The 18,951-nt window shown below is 43.5% G+C and overlaps 1 protein-coding gene across 3 annotated transcripts in view; it reads right to left on the bottom strand.

Annotated features, from left to right (window-relative positions):
- Positions 1-1,072: 1,072 nt before the first annotated feature.
- The window catches only part of GDNF (glial cell derived neurotrophic factor), a 20,291-nt gene continuing 2,412 nt past the window's right edge, over positions 1,073-18,951 (bottom strand). For all 3 annotated transcript variants that reach the window (XM_042875485.1, XM_042875486.1, XM_042875487.1), the window contains one exon: positions 1,073-3,931. In XM_042875485.1, coding sequence (XP_042731419.1) covers positions 3,447-3,931 — 485 coding nt within the window. In that variant the 3' untranslated portion in view covers positions 1,073-3,446. The remainder of the gene's footprint in view (positions 3,932-18,951) is intronic.

Raw genomic sequence — 18,951 nt, 5'->3', positions numbered from 1 at the left:
TCCTAGCTCCATGTGCTTGAAGTGCCATTGCAATGCTTGTGAGCTCTGCTTTGCATTCCAGCAGCTGGGCTGGAGGTGCGTGCACAGCTCCACTCAGCACAAATGAAACCAAGGCATTCACATGCTGTGCATTAAGCGAGCATTTGATCTGCAGTGAGCCCTGGAAGCCTCCTGCTCACTGGCTTGCTGCTTGGATACTCCCTCTTCCTCTCCTCAGCAGTTTCGAAGAGTGCATAGAGCCTGGTGTCAAAACCTGAAATTGCATGTGTTTATTGACTCTTTGATGGGAACTACAGCACTTAAACAGTTGAGAAAGTGTTGCTGGCCACAGCCTCAAAACCTTTCCTCATCTTTTCCATGATAGTGGTGGAAAAGTAAAATTCAAGTGGTATTTTCCTATTTAAAGAAGGAAAAATGACTGCCAAAGCGGATGGAACTTAGTCCAACTGATGCAATGACTAGGTTAGAAAAGCAAAATGTGTATTTCCCAAGTGCAGGAGCTGCAGCTGTGCATTGCCAAGGCCATCATGAAGATACCACAGCCTGGTGTGGGCAAAGGAGAACATGGATAACACCAGGCTTCAAGCCTGCCACCCTGTATTACTATGCCGTATGTTTTGGAGTCACAGCACTCACATCACCCACTAGTGTTATGTTTTACTATGAATCATAGAATCATTTGAATTGGTAGGGACCTTTAAAGATTATCTAGTCTAGCCTTGCAATGAACAAGAACATCCACAGCTAGATCAGATCCACTGTAGATCCACTGCTCAGAGCCTTGCCCAGTCTGACCTTGAATGTCTCAAGAGATGAGGCATATATCATATCTTAGGGTAACCCATTCCAGAAGCTACAGACACCTCTGACTCACACTAAAAGTGGATGATCCTTAGCAGAAAGAACTTGATGTTTCTCCAGTGCTTCCCTACACAGGCTGGGGACTTGCAGTACTGTAACCTGGAAGTGGTACAATGGGGAAGAAGTGCAAGCAACAACCAAGTAACAATAGAAATGAGTTTATTTTGTAAAAAGTTATAAAATGAATATTGTACAAAAATAAAGTCTGTAGAGAACTTTGGTTGATTAACACAAATGACTGAGACATAAATCGCAGGTGAAGTAAAAAACTCCAGAGAAGCACACTCCTGTTTTCAATAAGGTCTAAAAAGAAAACAAAAACAAAAAAAAAATCACAAACTTTACCCTTTTGTATTTTGAACGTAGTGATTTGCTGCTCAGAAAAGTGCTGAGCAACGGAGCTGTGCATGCCCCGAGCACTGCTTCCAGCTCTGTGCCAGCAGCGAGCGCCCCTTGGCTCGCAGGTGCTTCTGGCGGCATCTCAGCCGTGCCCTGCCCTGCACAGGGTGAGGTGTCCCCATGGCCTTGCAAAAAGAGCCCGCAGGTGAGCTCTGCGCAGCCAACCTCAGCCCGAGGAAGCAGTGGCAGTCGGTGCTGAGTTACATCTTGTACGCGTAGTACAAATTTCTAGGTGTGTTCTGGACTTTTCTGACCGCTAGACCCTTCTTTTGGGGTTCTCCGAGGTGTCCCCGTGGCCTTGCAAAAGCCCACAGGTGGGCTCTGCATGGCCGACCTCAGCCCAGGGAAGCAGCAGCGGTCGGTGCTGTTTTGCTTCATACACGCGGTACAACTTTCTAGGTGTGTTCTGGACCTTTTTGACCACTAGACCCTTTTTTTGTGGTGCTCCGAGGGGCCCAGGGCAGAACAAGTGAGGAGAGCTATTGCATGTGTGAGATAAAAGGTTGGACTTCTGCTTTCAATGGGGATTTTTTTTCTTTCTGTTGTTTTTTCTTTTTTGTGGGAGTTGATGCTTCACCGATTGTCAGGTATGTCTAGAGACCTGCACTGCAGCTCCCTCAGGAAAACAGTCTCCCGAACAGGAGAGCAGCAGTTAAGAACGCCCTTGCTGTACAGCCTCCCTTGCTGTAAGGAAACTCAGACTGCTCTGCTGTGTGGGTATGATCCTGTAATATTTCAGCAAATTATACAAAACTCTTTGGTTATTTAACACAATTGTTTACCTGAAGGCTACATTAAATCCAGGGCTAACTAATAAGAGGGATTTAACCTTTTCTACATGGAAATATGGAAGGAAAAGCTTAAATAACTACAAGAAATTATAAGGCTAAATGTGATTAATTTCCATTTGTCAATAGTTATATGAGGTCAGTTGGCAAAAAGTGTGAGAAAAAAAAATTGTGGCTACATTTTAAATATGACTAGAATTAGTTTGTCTAACAAATGGCTAATGCTGAGCCAAGTGCTGTGACCCTCACTCATGTGGAGCTGTGTTCACTCCTGCATAGGTATGACCACAATCATCTCCAGAAGTATTACAGACCATAAGGAAGGGCTACAGACTTCGGCACTACATTTTGTGAACATAATCAGGTTTTTGTTTAAAAGCAAAAAAGGTAAAGTAAGTGATTTTTTGCATTCAAGTTAACACCTTCAACAGCATGGACCGTTGTTCCCAACTTATTTGTCTCTCCATATCTTCCAAGCACCTTCTACTTTGGCACCTTTGAAAAAAAACTTTAATAAATAAGGAAAGAAGACTCATTACTGAACTGTAATAAATAACAATAACTTAATCTTAATAAATATCTTCTGTATATTTATGTCTCTGAATGGATGCATTGCATCAAGTAGTCTCTGCTCACTCACAATGACCAAATATAAATGTAGCTACGCAAGTGACATTAGTCCTTTGTAAACCAAAAGAAACACAATTTGTGTATGCTAGGCTTATTTCACTTACTATGCTAGGAAGAAGTGCTTAAAAACTCAATTTGTTTTCATAGGTAGCAGAATAATGAAATCCTACACTTATTTTGAAGAAACGTGAGATGGAAATAACCAAACTTAACCAGTAAGTGGAACCGATTTGCTTTGTACTGACAGTGGTCCTACAGAACTTGAGCATGGGAATTTTGACTTTTGCCTGGTACCATCTTACATAGAACATTAACCTTATGACAATTTAGAAGTTCTCTTAAGTGCTGAAGAACCAATCTTCAGTGACCAACAGCACAGCGTGTCTTTGGGTAGAGCTGAGGACACAGGCTCAGCTTCCTGGTGCAAGTGGGGACAACCCCACAGCAACACAGTACTGCAGGGCTGTGTTTTTAAGCACGTTCCTCATGGATGCAAGTCTCACTTGTGGTGGACCATGTCAAGTGGGAGAGGGAGTATGCCATCCAGCTGCTGGCATCCCCACCTCAGCTTTTATTTACTTTCCTGTAGGACTTCAAAAACCTCCATCTCTTAGGCCATCTCGCACCCCTAGGCTTCCTCACTCCTCGTTCCGCATTCTTGGTCCTTTTTTTTTTCTGTTCTGAGCAGACACATCCCCGGGAACCTTGGTCCCTCTCTTTTCATCGTCGCAGGAATGCAAAACTGGAGCCGCCTCCAGCGCACAAGAGTCAGACACATCCACACCTTTTTGCGGAATGTTTTTTCAGTATATGGTAAACCAGGTTATCATCCAAAAAGGACAGGTCATCGTCAAAGGCTGTGGGTCTGCAGCAAGCTTGCCTCACTTTGTCATTGACTAGTTTTTTCTTTCTGGTTAAATTTTTCAAAATTTTGTCATACGTGGTCTCAACTGCATCACAAGATCCACTGCAATACCGGAAGATGAGCTCTTCTTTGGTTTCATATCCCAAATCCAAGTCAGTCACATTTAAATGTATTTCTGTTAAGACACATCCCCGATTTTTGCCCTTTTGGTTCCTCCTTCCCTTTTTGCTGGAATTCTCTACGTTTGTGGCTGCACTTTGCCGGTTCCTCTCCCGCCTAGAAAAAATTGGAGTCTGTTTATCTGGCGATCTCCTCAGTCTCTTAATAGTGGCTTGAATAAAGTCCACTACCTCATCGAACTGATCTGGGTAATCCTCTGGCATATTAGCTGTTTGAGGAAGAGAGAAAATGTTTTGTAACATGTCAGCTGTCACAAAAGTTTGTGGTTCAAAAACACAAGACACATGCAAGCTGCCCTGCCCATTGCTTCAGACACCCTAAAACCAGCACAATCAGAAATCATAACTGAAACTCATTTGAGGGAAAATAAATGAGATTTGTATGTATCTCTGTAGGCGCTGCTTATGCTTGGTAGCACTCCAGCACATCTGTCAGTATTGAATGAACCCTGTCAAAAATGATGGGAACAAAAGCACATCATGATGCAAGTATTAGTTAATGGGTGGGTAAGACTACGTTAGGGGAGGTTAGACAGCTCTTCCTAGCAAAGCAGAAAAAGGATGAGGTTTCTTTGATGCAGTTTTGTGATTGTAATTGTTAAATGTTGTCTTTTCACATCAGCATTGGTTTGTATTGTCAAGAACCTCACCTATCGATAAGGTTTTTGAGCAGGACAGAAGGAGGAGTTTCCCAGGGTGCCAGGCTGAGCTGTTATTCCTGGCTGACTGCCTACTTTTTAATGCTTTCAGGGGATAATTATTGTCAGTTTTTGAAAATGATCTCCTGGAACTATTTTGCATCACGAGACACTTATAAGACTGGGTAAAAATAGGTCAGAATAGAAGTATTATGTTAATTTTCAAGGTAAATTTTATTAATGCATTTTCTTCTTTGAAAGTAAAAATAGCTATTGCATTTTTCAGTTGATATGTACTTTATCAGAGCTAAGTTATTCAACTAAATTAAATGTTAAAGTCAATGAAATATTTTGACACTGATAGAATGAACCTGTCCAAGAAAGGTGAAATTGAATGTGTTCTTCTGAAATGTTCTAAGAATTGTGTTTTTCACCATGATTTGAAATAACATCACATTTTGAAATCTTTATGCTTCCCGTGGACTAAATCCCTCAGTGGAATTTGCTTTGCTGAAGACAGTCACTTAATGACAGGTCAAGCTATCAGAAGTCCATGTCCAGATGGCTGTATCTTACATTATTTTTAACTGCATATTAAATATGTAAATAACATTGCAGTACTGAGATTGTTTTTCTCATTCATTGTACCAAAAACTGAGTCTTTGAGGACTCACTTCCTTTGCAGGAAGACCTAAGAGGATGCTTCCTTCTGTAAGTAATTTGTAAGTGTCCACCTGCACAGCAGACTGGTGTCATGTACCCAGCTCTATATTTAAAGGGTCTCCATCTCCAAAGGACCCCTAGGAATCTGAAAATACTGGGAAAAGTGATGCAGTGTGCCTGGCCAGCCTTTGATGCCTGGATTAAGCTCTCACCCAGATAGGTACTGAGATAGGAAAAGATCCATGGCAACAAGTCAGGGCCATGTTTCCTTAATGAGCACTACAACAGATAGGTGTCCTGATGGGAGACTGGGCAGTAGAAGTCCCTGAATCACATGTGACTGGGGGGATCGATACTTTTATCAAGAGAGACAAAAGTCTCCCAGACCAGTGGGAGTTTCCCAGTGAATAAAGAAAAACACACACATGGGATGGCTGCTACCTATACAGTTATACAGGACCTGAAGAAGGCAGGATCCTGCACCAAGACCCACATTCCTGTTCACTGATAGCAAGTGCATCTTTCTGGCTCTCCTTTGGCTTTACCTCTCTATCATGAACCAAAACGACCACTATGAGTCATAGCTACTGGCTGCGCAGGTAGCACTGGATGCCCTACTTAGTTCTGTTGCAGGATAGGATGGTCTGTCTACACTGAAGAATACTGCCCTACTAAGCAAAGTCTGGGTCAAGATGGAATATGTTCCATAAAAGCAGGAAGAGATAGACCTCATGCTCAGTCAAGCAAGAAGACCCACTTGGAGCAGTCCCAGCATCCACTGCTGAAGTACGGGCTTTGCCCTGGCATAGATATATTTGGAAAGGAGTTTGATACTTGCTCTTGCTAATGGAGGACTGGATGGTTTCTAGGTTTCTATTGCAGAAACTAGCCTTCTTTGTTTACAGCCCTACTGGGGAACGCTGTGACTCTGAGGAGTCAGCTCTGGCTGTGTCATTCTCTATTCTCACCTTCCTTGTAGCAACAGTATGATATAACAAGACATTGGCTGTAGAGACCAACTTCCAACAAGCTGGAAAGCATACCAGGGTTCAGCAAAACCCATGCAGTGGACAACCATCAGGAAAAAGATGGAGAATTAAGGGAAACTTAACCTATGCCTGGAGACTCATGTCTTATATCTTCAGCTTCATACTTACCTGCTAGCACAGCATAGGAAGTGCTTTCCCCTACCCAAGGAGGTGTAAGGAAAACTCTGAATTAGCAGAAGAAATAACAACCCACCTAGACATACTGCTTTTAATCTTGCAGCTCAGCTTCAAAAATGTCACCCACACATGTGACGGGGTGACAGTTACAGGAGTCTACTTGAGTTACTAATACTAATCTGACAGCTAGAGTGTCCAAGCACTGTCCTGCTCAAACCAATGAAGTATGCCCTAGAGAGCAGATAAAGAGGGGAAAAGGCCCATGCAGTGGTCTGTATTCCTGTTTGAAGCCCATGTTGATATCCATCCTGGTTCACGTGACATCAATATCCCAAATGCACTAGTGGAGCTTTCTGTGCTGAAAAGAAGCCTGTGATACTAAGATGGAGTAAACACACTGCAGAGCAGACATGAAACACTGCTAATGCAGGCATGGAATGCCAACACAGGAGAAGGTGGAAGCAGAGGAGAAAAACTAGATCAACTAATTAAGACAACAGGGTATCAACTAGATGAGCCTATCTACACACATGGACTTGCTGCAACTAGAACCTGGGGTAACTAGCAGTATGACTGACTCCACTAATCTTGCTGGGACTCTAACAAAACCACTCAGGAAGGACTCCAAGCTGTAATCTGGGATGAAGCATGTATGGCCAGTACAGCTAAAGAAGCTGGAGATTCTTTCTCAGCTCATCCCCACTTGCAACATCAGGCCACTTAGAGACTCACTGGGAGAGCTGCCAGCACTACGAGTGTGATGAATGCCAATTTTCTGTCTCCAGGGTGGATTTCCTCTTCAGCACAGGGAATTGGAAAATATCCCAAGCAGATATCCAAATCATTATAGAGGAGTGCAGTGACCCTCAGTAATTTGGAGATTACATCACTGGAGGAAACACAAGGCACACAGGTGATACTCGGGAATATTTGGGCACTTTTGAGAGGGTGGTCACACAGTCCCATGTGAGGAAATGTCCTGGACAGTGAGTGTCTACAGTGAGTGACAACTGCCCAAGTCATTACGAGACTATGTGTGTACATAATTTTAAACACAATGATAGCTGTGTTACTGTGCTACTGAGTGAATCCTTGCAAGTTTTCATAAGCAATAATACTCCTCTACCCAAACTAGTCACTATCAATGCGACAGTGCACCTTCTGACACCTTTTAACTGGACTGCAGATGTAACCCAAGTTTCCTCATGTAGTTTAGTACTACTTGAGGAACAGCTGCAGTCAGCCAGACTCTGGTTGGCACAGCTAAATACATTCCAACAAAGCTGAGCTTCAACACACTCAGCAGCAAGGCCATGAGCTGTTTGTAGAGCATCAAGTGCAGTTGGACCCAGCTACCAGTAAATCATGGATCCAAGCCATGGGATGAACCCAGATTGGCTTGCAGCTAATTATCCATTATGAGCAGCTTGCAGGATTTTGAAGGAAAACTTGAGAACCAGGACAGACATTTTATGACTTAATAGGTATATTCTGTTGTCCAATAAGCAAGGGTGAAAAACAGAGGGCCTGGAATTAAATGCTCTATTAAGCATGTGAAGTAGAACCCTGGGCAATCAAGCAGAAGTACCAGCTTTAACATAAGATGTGATGGGTTGAAACCAGGCACTAAAGATGAATGTGAAGGAAGTTACCACCAGATATCACACACGAATAAGCAATAACCACTGACCAAGGATGAAAGACCATAAAAGGCTAACAGGCAGCAGGAGAGGTGGAGAAGATGGACAGTAGGACCACCCTAGCCTAGCTTCCCTGCATCACAGCCACCACGTGATAGGCACTTGTTTAGTCTCTGCACTGTGGTAAGTGCTGCTGGGGAGTTAGAGGATGCTAAGCTGTGTGGTCAGGGAACATAAGGACGACAAGGGCTGCTGTGGCATCCAGTGCTGGATTTTTATCTGAATAAAGGCTCTTGATTCATCCATGATCTGTTTAATTAGTTATCTCTCTGTTGCAAACACTGCTTGAAAGCCATTTATAGTCTCAGAATGAAGATAAACAGCCTGCCAGCTTTGCTCTCTAACAAACAGCACTGTATGGATCATGCTGGCTTGAGTCCACACTAGAAAGGGCTTTCTGTCAGGATTTCACATCCCTGGGAAAAGGAAATTACCATGCCACCACAGTTGGCATGTGTGTGTGTGATATTTATACATACATACTTACAAATATGTGTAATTACACACACATATTTTTTCAAAACAAACTAATTTACTGACAACACTTCCCTTCTGGTGGAAAAGCTGAGAGAACAAACATGACAGATGCCTGTCAAGCTGTACAAAGTACCAGCAGAAAATGCTCAGATACTACAGCAAAAAGCAGTCAAATCCCTTCTGAGCAGCAGTCCCTGGTCCCTGGCCCCAGGGCATGAAGGAATCAGAATTTAAAAATACGAAGCCATCTAGGATGGCATAGGACAGCCCACAACAGCATGTGCTCAGCATAAGTTAGTGAAGGCTCCTTGAAGGAAAGACCACAAATCCTGAAAAGTAACATCCATCCTTGGGAGACACAGGGCCTCTGTGTATCTTGCTCACAATGTGGGATAAGGGCTCAGACCCCAGTGGGACAGAACAACAGGACCGAGCCCCCATCATTCGCTGCCATGAACACTCACAGGACTGGTGTAAAGTCATCAGGTTCTGTTTGGGGTTTACAGTGCAGTTTTGAAGGCAATTTCCTGTTCGCTGAATTTGCAGAATATCACTTGGCCGAGTTTCTCCTTCCTGTGATATAAAACCCCTCACCCTATTCTTTCCTCTCTTGACCCTTTCACATTCCTGGCATATAGATGTTTTAGCATCTACCTAGCCTCTGCTTAGCACTGCCAGTGGAGCAAGGGGTATACAGTGGTGCTCCAGTGGGAGCTGTGGAGAGTACACATGATTTGCTCCCGCTAACAGAGTCACAGAACATTTTGAGTTTGAAGGGACCTTAAAAATCATCGGGTTCCAACCCCCTGCCACGAGCAGGGAAATAACCCATTAGAATAGGATGCCCATGGCACCATCCAACCTGGACTTGAACATTTCCAGAGATGAGGCACCCATATCTTACTCTCCTGCAGCTCCCTTCTCCTCGCACTCTTTCAGTGCCATGCAAAGAACTGACCACTCAAATAGGAACAGGCCTCCAGTGGCAATCACATCCTGAGTGTGTTTTCTAGTGCCAGTGTGTCCAGAGCAGGGGCTACAAAGGGCAGCCTTCAAGCAGCTTTGCTTCTGGGCAGCTTCATGTCCAGCTGAACCAGAACTACTGATCTGCCAGGAGTTTCTCAAAGGATCAGAGGATGAATTAAAAAATGGACAAAGGAAGAAACATCACAGGACTGGTAAATACACACATCCAGAGAAGTGACCAGGCTGGAAGTAGAGTTGGTAACACGAATGTCCCAAATTCCAGGAATCTAACAAGAATAAAGAAATGTAATCAATTTTATAAAGATATTGAGAAATCAAGAGTATCTACATCTTCTGATTGCTGTCTGCAAACCCTCTGCTTGCCGTCTGAACCTGCAGGGCACATTCAGATCAACATTTTAACTCATTTTTGGGTTAGAAAGTTCCCTGTTTGAATGCAAACTAAAAATCCTGTCTCACTGCTACACTCCAGAACCTAAGGCTTTGACCTGCCTGTCCCCTGCACAATCCCTGTCCCCTGGACACAGCAAGAGCTAGCAACACGTGCAGGCTCCTACAGCAAATATCTCCAGGGCTCCCCAGCAGCCCCTACAGAAAGCCGCTCTGGAGCCATGCTTTGCGTGCACAGGGAAACATGCCTTCCTCTGGGCATCTTCTCTGCTGCATTTCCCCAGAGCCTGCTGTTGCATTTCCAGTTAATTAGAGACACCATGTGCCAGCAGGACAGGGATCTTGTGCCTGCGCTTTTGAGAACACTGAACAGTGGTCAAACAGATTTCTACTTAAAATAGCTCTAAATGAATATCCAAAGCACACTCATTGCATTCTGAAAAAAAACTGCTTCCATTAAGGAAAAATGGACATTTTATTTCTGTCTGTTCAAATGGGATCAAAATTACATTTTGTAAAACTATTCCTTTTATTTCACCAGCAACAATTTCATTTTAAAGCCAAATATTCCCCTGCAGTGGTAGTAACCCAGCATGCTAGAGCAAGAATCCCTCAGTTTGTACCTGACCACAAATTGGTTTCAGTGGGAACAGATGGACCTTCCGCTTTTGAGAAAAAATTCCAGTTACTCATTTTGGTGCCTGGTCATGGATTTAAAAAGCTAACTACAGCCTCTAATAACCATGCTATTTTCTTTTACAAGAAAGGCATAAATTCTATTAATTGCACAATAATAACTAATACAAGTAGGTTTTCCTTTTTTATTTTATTTTCTTCAATATTTCTACTTTTTAGAAATACATACAAAACTTTAAGATTGAAGTTATTGGAAACTCTACTTCATGGAATAGATTTCCGTAGAGACCTCAGGAAAATGTAAGAGCATCACAGCAATATCAGCTGGCATTCTGCATACCCTGAGTTAAAGCGATGTAATAAAAATCACATAAGGTATACTAAAAATGATAAAATTAGACTTTTGTTTTATACTGTAGCTTCTATGCATGCATTTGTGGGATACTGTGGGTACCACATCAAAACATCATGTTAAACATTTAATAAAATTACCAGGATAATATTTCACTGAAGTATAGCTGTCTTTCAACTACGGAGGTTCAAACAACAGCATTCAGCATCTAGTTTCAAGTAAGATTTCAGAGTTCAATGGATTTAATCCAGCTCATTATAATGATAAGTGTTATTTAAAAAACCCAGATGCAGATCTGTGTTAGGATCAAATGGCCCTTCTCAAAAACAGTTCTGGTACTTTCATCTGGGCCCTGAGAACTTGAGTATTTTAATTTTCTTTCTTTCCTCCAAAGTTATAATCATAGAGATGTTTCTCCCAAGATCACTTGCTGGTGGAAAATATAAATATGCAATGTAGCCCTAATTGTAACTGCAATGAATCACTCTTGTTTTTTTTTCACAGCTTTTGAAAACTTTTCAAGTTAGAGAGTAGATTTAGGTTGGATATAAGGAAAAAGCCTTTTACAGTGTGGGTGGTGAAGCAAAGGAACAGGTTGCCCAGAGAAATGGTGGATTCCTCATCCCTGGAGACTTTCAAGGCCAGGCTGGACCAGGCTCTGAGCACCTGACTGAGCTGTAGGTGTCCCTGTTCACTGCAGGGGAGTTGTACTACATGACCTTTAAAGGTTCCTTTCAATTCAAACAGTTCTATGATTCTATGAAGATGACTCTGGTATAGCATTGATTCTTGATTTTTTTCTTATGCTTAGCTTGTTTTGCAGTAATATTTTCAGGTACTTCTTATAGTAGGCAGACAAGCTCTACTGCAACACAGAATCCCTCCATCTCATACCACGAAGGTCTGCTTTAGGAGACACCTGGAGCAACCTGTTTGCGGAAGTGTGATCTTAGAGATGCTAAAATTACTCATGTTATTATCATTTTGCTTCATAAAGAAAGTGTGAACTGTTATGGGGACAAAACATTTCTTTTATTGAAAATGAAGTATTTTTTCACAGAATCATAGAATCATAGAAAACACAAAGCCTATTGTGCAGGCTTCAAATCAAAGGCAGCTGATAAAACTGGTTATAGGGAAAGGTGTTCATGATTTAAACAACTAAAACATACCTTTTTAGGAATGTCTTTGTTTTCATGCCTTGCATGAAAATCTGCAAGATTAAGAATTAAACTGAAACCAGTTGGTGTATCCATTAGGAAACACCAGCATCACAGACACCAGGGGCAGCTCATCTCTAAATGTTTAATACAGTTCTGGTTCTCTATGCCGCTGCCTGCCTTGCCAGCTCCCAGGAAACAAGCATCCCTGCTCTTATGCAGAAAGCTCTCAGAAATGGGCCTCTCACTGGTGTCAATTGTCTCTAATTAAGGCAAAGTGCTAAGTAACTTGGCTAAGTCACCTGGAGGATGATGCTGGGGCCATGCACACCAGTCAGATACAATAACACAGAACTGGAAAGAGGCATGGGCTTCAACTACCTGCTGTGTCTGTCCCTAGCAGAGCGGCCAAGTTTTGTGCTTGTAGCTCCCCAGCCACTTCTATACCACTTCCCATAGGTTGGTCATAATTGAAATCTGCAGAGTACTTCATATTTCCACACTGTCAGGCTTAATGCCTCCCTTTGCATCCTCTGCCTGCTTTCTCACAAGTATGAGATGCTGAGTCTGTGGTTTGCAACAGAAGACAAGGCAGCAATAACAAGACCATTATAATTGCTGCCAGTAGGGCAATGGCTTGGTCACAACAAAAGGAAAAATCAAGGTTAGATGAACTGGATGAAGGAAAGGAAACAGTCTTGTGAGCTGCCATGTCCACAACAGTTTCTTGTTCATAAAGTCAAGGTGTGAGTCGTTCCCAAAGTACTGCCTGACTTAGGTTGGGCACCCACCCTCACCAATCTTGGGGTTGTCAAAGGGGTGCTGCATCTTGCAACCAGGCAGGATGTGATCTCACCTCTGACTGAAAGCTCTGAACAGCCAGCCATAAAGTACTGAGGAGCAGAAAGTTTTTCTACAATTGCTCACAAGGTTTTGATACAGAGCTTTGCCCAGCCTTAATGTACAGGGGACACTGAAGCACACAAGACACTCCTCTTCATGCGTGAAGTTACAGCATGAACAGTGTAGAAGGGAAAAAAGGAAGCAAAGTGAACAGCCTCTTCCTGAAGATAGCGATGGAGTCGGAGCCAAGTCGGGGTGCAGCACACAACTGCCCCGCTGTCCACTGTGTCTTCTTATGAAAGCCATGTAGGCCTCCACATCTGTAGCAAAAGGAAGAAATCTACAGATTACCAGTACAGATACCAGTTGGTTTATGCTAAATGCTTTGTTCTCTTCCATCCCTTAGTGAGAGAGCCTTAAGCAAGTATGTGTCACTGGGACCTGAAACCTGCGAACTGCACTAACAACAACGTCTACCTAATGGACAAAGCACAGAGATTTCAATGGAGGAAATATTATTGGTAACAAGAATAAACTCTCTTTAGCATTCCTGGTGCAGAATTGATCCACATCAGCCCTCACTCAGCACCTCACACTGGTCATACAGCTCTCTGAACTTGAACAGCATGACTGTAATAACAGCAGAGCACCCTTCAATGACAGTTCAGCACAACTCTGATCAAGCAACTGCTCTTGGGCTGCTCTTATGCTGGATCTCTCAGCTTTAGGGGTGTGCCAAGGAACAAACAAAGGCACCAATGCAGCAGAAAGGGGCCCCACTCCAGTCTCTACCCTGGAGCAGTAAAGCAGAGTCCTGTGTGCAAATCCATTACTGATGACGCTGCTGGGACAATCTCTGATGCTATCTGATTTTGATCTGACCTATAAATACATGTTTACTTCCTGTATTTCAACATTTTTTGCAGCAGGTATGATACAGAGAGTTTTAACATCAGAGTTTTGAAAATGTTCTTATTATAGTAACCAGTTCACTGCACTCAGGCAAAAGCTCTGTCACAGAGCAAACATGCCAGGATGTGTGCAGCACAGCTTGTCAGATGGTGTCAGTGGCTGTTCAGAGGCAGATGGGCTCTGCCCTCTCTTAAAACTGCACTGGATACATGCCTCCCTGTTAGAATTTTTGCAATTGCTGGTTTTGTCAAGGGAGTGTTGTACATTTGGGATGGGAGCAGAGGTGTTCCAGACGTACATCATCCTGTTACTTGAAGGGCATACAACCATCTTGCCTCTGTAATACTGCCTTGTACTCCAGATGTAGGAAAACAAGTATTCTGAAACCAGTGCTTGATTCTTTTTGGGCCTTCTCCTGTTCATCAATCACTAAGGCATATACAAGTCCCACCAAATTTGAAGAAATGTACCCTCACTTTTCAGTTTCCTGTACCAGTAAGTACAGACTAAGGCAAAAGCTACAAAGTCACACAATGTGACTTTATTCCTTAAAAATGAATGCTGATGTTTGAAATGTCTTAATACAATTCATTTTCTGTGCTTGATCTTAAAAATAGACATATTTGTGTCTTAATGCTTTATTTGCACCTATATCAAATATATCTTCTTTACTTTATTTTCTTTCTTCTCTTTGTAAGCAGGATTGGATTGCCAAGAATCACTGAAGTCTCTTTTGGTTCCTTTTAGCAAGTAGTACTCGATCAGAAACTACAGCTGTTTTGTCAAAAATGACCATCCTGTGGTATCAACCATTTTACCAACACTAATAGTATCAGTGGCTTGTTTAGATGTCTGATGATCTCAAACATTGTTATGTTATGGTATGTATGCAATATTTAGTATTCCTCATTTATTACCTGTCATTAGTTTATTTCCAGGGAAGTATAAGAATCCTTAACAAGTGTTGTTCTGTGAGGTTTGGCCTGTGTACTCTAGTTTTTAAGACACGGTTGTATGGTGGTATATGTGGGATGAAGACTGGATATTTGCACTAGGTACTTCCTCTATTTGCAGTTATAGAGGATGGGACACCATGACCCCAGTGACTTTACTCGGTTTCTGTAATTTTATATATTCTAAACCTGCGTTATGCAGGAACACTGTAATTTACAAAGACAACACAAGCTATCATTTTCAGGATCCTATTCTGGTGGATAAATAATTCCTCTCCTAGCAATCCATTAACAGCCATTTTGGAGCTGAAGGGAATTTCTAAAACATATTCATGAGGCCTACAAAAGGTGACCAAGAAATGCATGTAAGGTGTGTTATCTAGCAGCCTACATCTGCCAAACATCTAAAAGGATCCACAATTCCACTGAAAAATTTTTAAGGCCTCTAAAATGAAAAGGACTGAAGACATAAAACTTTAAACAAAGCATAACTGTTAAAATGAGAATAAAACCAGATTCTCTTGCAATTCAATCATTTTCTCCTTACAACTCAGAATACCCTTCACAAGAACGTATTCAGCAGATATACCTGAGACTGCAGAGACAACAGATTCTAGGGCTATGTGAATCTGGGTTTACCCAGATGTGCCATGTTCTTTCTATTCTAGAATTTTGCCTATGAAAAGAAGATGTCTTTGAATGCCTGAGATTTCTAAATGACTAGAAAACCCGGGTGTGCCCATGCAAACAAAGTTCACTATATATATGCTGGCCCAGTGACACATGCACATTTGATCTGAGAGTGGATGGATGCACCGGCTGTACTGCATACACACAGATCAAATGACCAGTGCGGCACCTGCTCATCTTCTCTGATGCATTGCATTTACTGTGCACGGGCAGGTTACCTCTGTGGCTTGTGGGTGTCTTTCACTAAAGCACATCTGCTGTGCTTTAAAGTGCTTTGGGCAGGAAAGCCTGCACAGAAATATAGGAGTTCTGGTTTATAACACAAAATATATCTAATAAATACTGTAGGGAAGGTCATGCATTCATATAGGAGTATAACTTAATACTGGTTTTGCCCTAAAAAGCCCTATAATATCACCGTTCATCCTAGATACCTTTCATACTAGTTGACAAAGTTCCAGCTAAATGCAGAACCTTAATATTAAATACCTGAGCAGGGATACAAAGAATGTTTAACAGAGGTAAAACACATGTATAACGTGGTGTATATGTCATAACATGACAAAGAAGCTCCAACAACAGTTCACCATCCTGTGGCCAACGAGCAACTCAGCCACTGTAACTTAGGGAAACATTTTCCCCTTTTATTAGAAAGTGACATTTCTCATTTAGCTTTACGTGTGTACTGTTAGCTCTTACTAAAGATGCCCATATGATCAAAAGACTTCTTTCCATGTCCTACATACTGGGATACTTCTGTCCTCACACATGTGCTGATTATAGCTATAGAGGGCAAGCAGTTAGAAAACGTATTTGCTGAAACCACGTGTAAATCAAACCAAGTATTTTTACAGTTATTTTGTTTCTTTTTGTTCTGTTCACAGTTACAATTTAATCTAATTATGCTCTTCTACCTGCAGACTGTAGCAGCATAAAAACAAAGAAAGGAAGGGTTTTCTAACTCTACGAACTCCACAAGTGCTTTTCATGTGAAATAAGCTGTCCCACGGCACTGATGCCAAGAACACCTACAAATGCTGGAATCATCTCAGGTGCCCTACAGATACAGAGGCTACTCTCACCCCAGTGTTCAGTACAATAAAAAATGCAGAACACTACAACGCTAGCACTCTGCCATATCTAATTACTGCCCTGAACAACAAAGGTCAGCACATTACACCTGATCAGCCTGGGAGGCTAGGACCTTGCATGTAGGCTGGAATGAACAAGGGTTGCAGGCCTACCTGAAAGATGGGGTAGCATCTAGTGACCTCAGAACACCATGCAGAGAAAGCAGACCCATCAAATGGGAACACATAAATGTGCTGAATGCCTACAAAAAAAGATCTGCACTCCAACAAGGCATATGGCTTGCTGGAGACAAGCCAGGAGTGGGGCTTGATCTCACAACCCCACCAACCACGTCTGAAGGTGTCAATCAGAGACGTGAGCCTGTCCCCACCTAGCCTGAGCTGGGGTCACTTTAGGGGAGAACGCTGTGCTCCAACTCAAGCACATGTGGCACTCCAGGCAGATGAAGCAACACAGGTGATGATGGAACTCCCAGCACTCCGTGGGCTGCCTGCAGAGGTACCGGGCCACCAGCCCAAGAAACACATCGTGCAGCAGGACAACCTGCAGGCCTGCCAGCAGGCCACACACATGCCTGATGCTTGCAAGAGAAACAACAAGGTCCATGTGGTACAGGCGCAGCCCCTTTCACATATGTTTTACCTCTCTCTTGTAGGTGTGTGTAAGAGGATGTGTGCCACCAAAAGGTGAGCTGAGAGAAACCAGCGCACCCAAAGACCCTTGCTCTGGCTATCCAACATGGCAGCTGCGGTGAAAAGACTGCAGCATATCTGGGGGATCGGCCTCATGGGCTCTGTGCTAGCAGCCTGCTCCCAGACACCACAGTCAACTAAAGCAGCGTGAAAGTGATTCAAAGTATTTCACCACATTCTTACAGGCACCTCTCTCCCCTGACTCACCCAACTTGGCAGCAGAGCTGAGAGAAGATCGCCAGTGCTTGGCCGTGGGTGCTGTACTGCTGCTGTGCCAAAATCACAGAAACTCCCTTTTTTCTTCCCGATTTCTTCCACAAATAGCAGTGCCGGTATTTTCCCCTCACAGCCATGCTATTGATTTGTGAGCCTTGCAGCTGAGAGACAGAGGCCAAGCTATCAGCCTTTTCTGAAAGACAGTAACCTGGGATGCCTCCCTGCTCAACAGAGCCCACCCTGCCGTGCAGGAGAGGTTCTAGGAATAGGCTGCCACAGCTCAGGTGAACATAGCTCACCTTTCTTTCCACTTGTTTAACGACTCTACAGAAAAAAAAAAGCAGGAAATCATGACAAGTTTTGGATTGCTACCCGTCCCCTCGAGCTGCTGGCGAGAAACCAGCTCACAAGGAACCACATTCCCAGAAGTAACTTCTAAGATAAAAGCGGCATTGTATAAATACTTCCTCCTTGGAAAGACAGAGCACTAACACTCTTCATCCCGTGCTGCCTCTCCCTTAATGCTCTCCTCAGCAGAGAGCTGGCACTGCAGCAAGCCTGTGCTGATGTGTCCCTGCCTGCAGTGGGATGGCTCAGCGCCCCGGTGTCTTCTCCACCATGGCCCAGAGGCAGGGGACAGAGTTGGGATAGGAGGAGATGGCAACCTCAGTGGAAGAAAGTAGGATCACGGAGAAGAAACAGAGACTTAGAGGGTAAGGATGTAAATGTATGCGTGGGGAGACACAGACCAGGAGCTGGATGTCAGAGGGCAAATGCAAAGCAGAGTTGTGGCAAGCAATTCTCCACTCGGCACCTCCACACTGCCTGAGCCTGGCTGCTCCCGGGGAAAGCAAGTGCAAGCCTGTGGCCAGGGCTGCTGCAACTGGGAAGGACGTGCCTCCCAGTAAGGAGATAAAAATGAATCCTGATTACGGGATTCCCTCTGCATCTTCCGATGAGCTAAATGAAGAGGGCTGAGCAAGGGCAAAGGGAGCAACCTCTGAGATGTGTCCCAGCCTTTGCTGAGAGAACAGCAAACGATCTGTGTGAGTATTTTGCCACTTCTTATTGTGTCATATTAATTCCCACTTTAAAAAGCTGGTGGTGTTAGCCTAACACTCACACACCACTGTAAAAATTCTCTATCTGCTATTGTAGGAGACCTATTATTAGAGAGACATTATTATTATCTGTCATTTGGACTGTAAGCTGTCTTACTGTGAGCTGGTTCATGTGGTTCTGCACGGAGCTCCCAACCCTTTACCCCCTCCACTTCTCTACTGTAAATTTCCATGCAGACACACTAATTTGGGGATAAAGATCCAAGGAGGATTTAATGAAACTCAGCAGCATTCCAGGATGTGCACAGAGCCTCACACTGCGGCGCCCTGTCTCTACCAGGACTGGTGCCCGCTGCAGACAGTGAATAATTGCATTGGCAGAGTAGAGCACCGTGAGCAGGCTGAGGTGGTGGGGAGGGAGCTTCAGTGCCTGCATCGCACAGCACATGTACCCGATTCTCCCGCCAGCTCCTCTGCTCACTACTACCCTCCTCATCGCTCTATGCTTTCCAACCAAAGGGATCTTAGCACTGCCGATAAAGCAAAGAGCGATGCGGAGGGTAGTAGTGAGCAGAGGAGCTGGCGGGAGAATCGGGGACAT

This window comes from Lagopus leucura, unplaced genomic scaffold, assembly GCF_019238085.1.
Source record: "Lagopus leucura isolate 7727_CA_CO unplaced genomic scaffold, USGS_WTPT01 Super-Scaffold_100014, whole genome shotgun sequence".
NCBI classification, from domain to species: Eukaryota; Metazoa; Chordata; class Aves; order Galliformes; family Phasianidae; genus Lagopus; species Lagopus leucura.
This window is presented reverse-complemented; position numbering and strand designations above follow the sequence as displayed.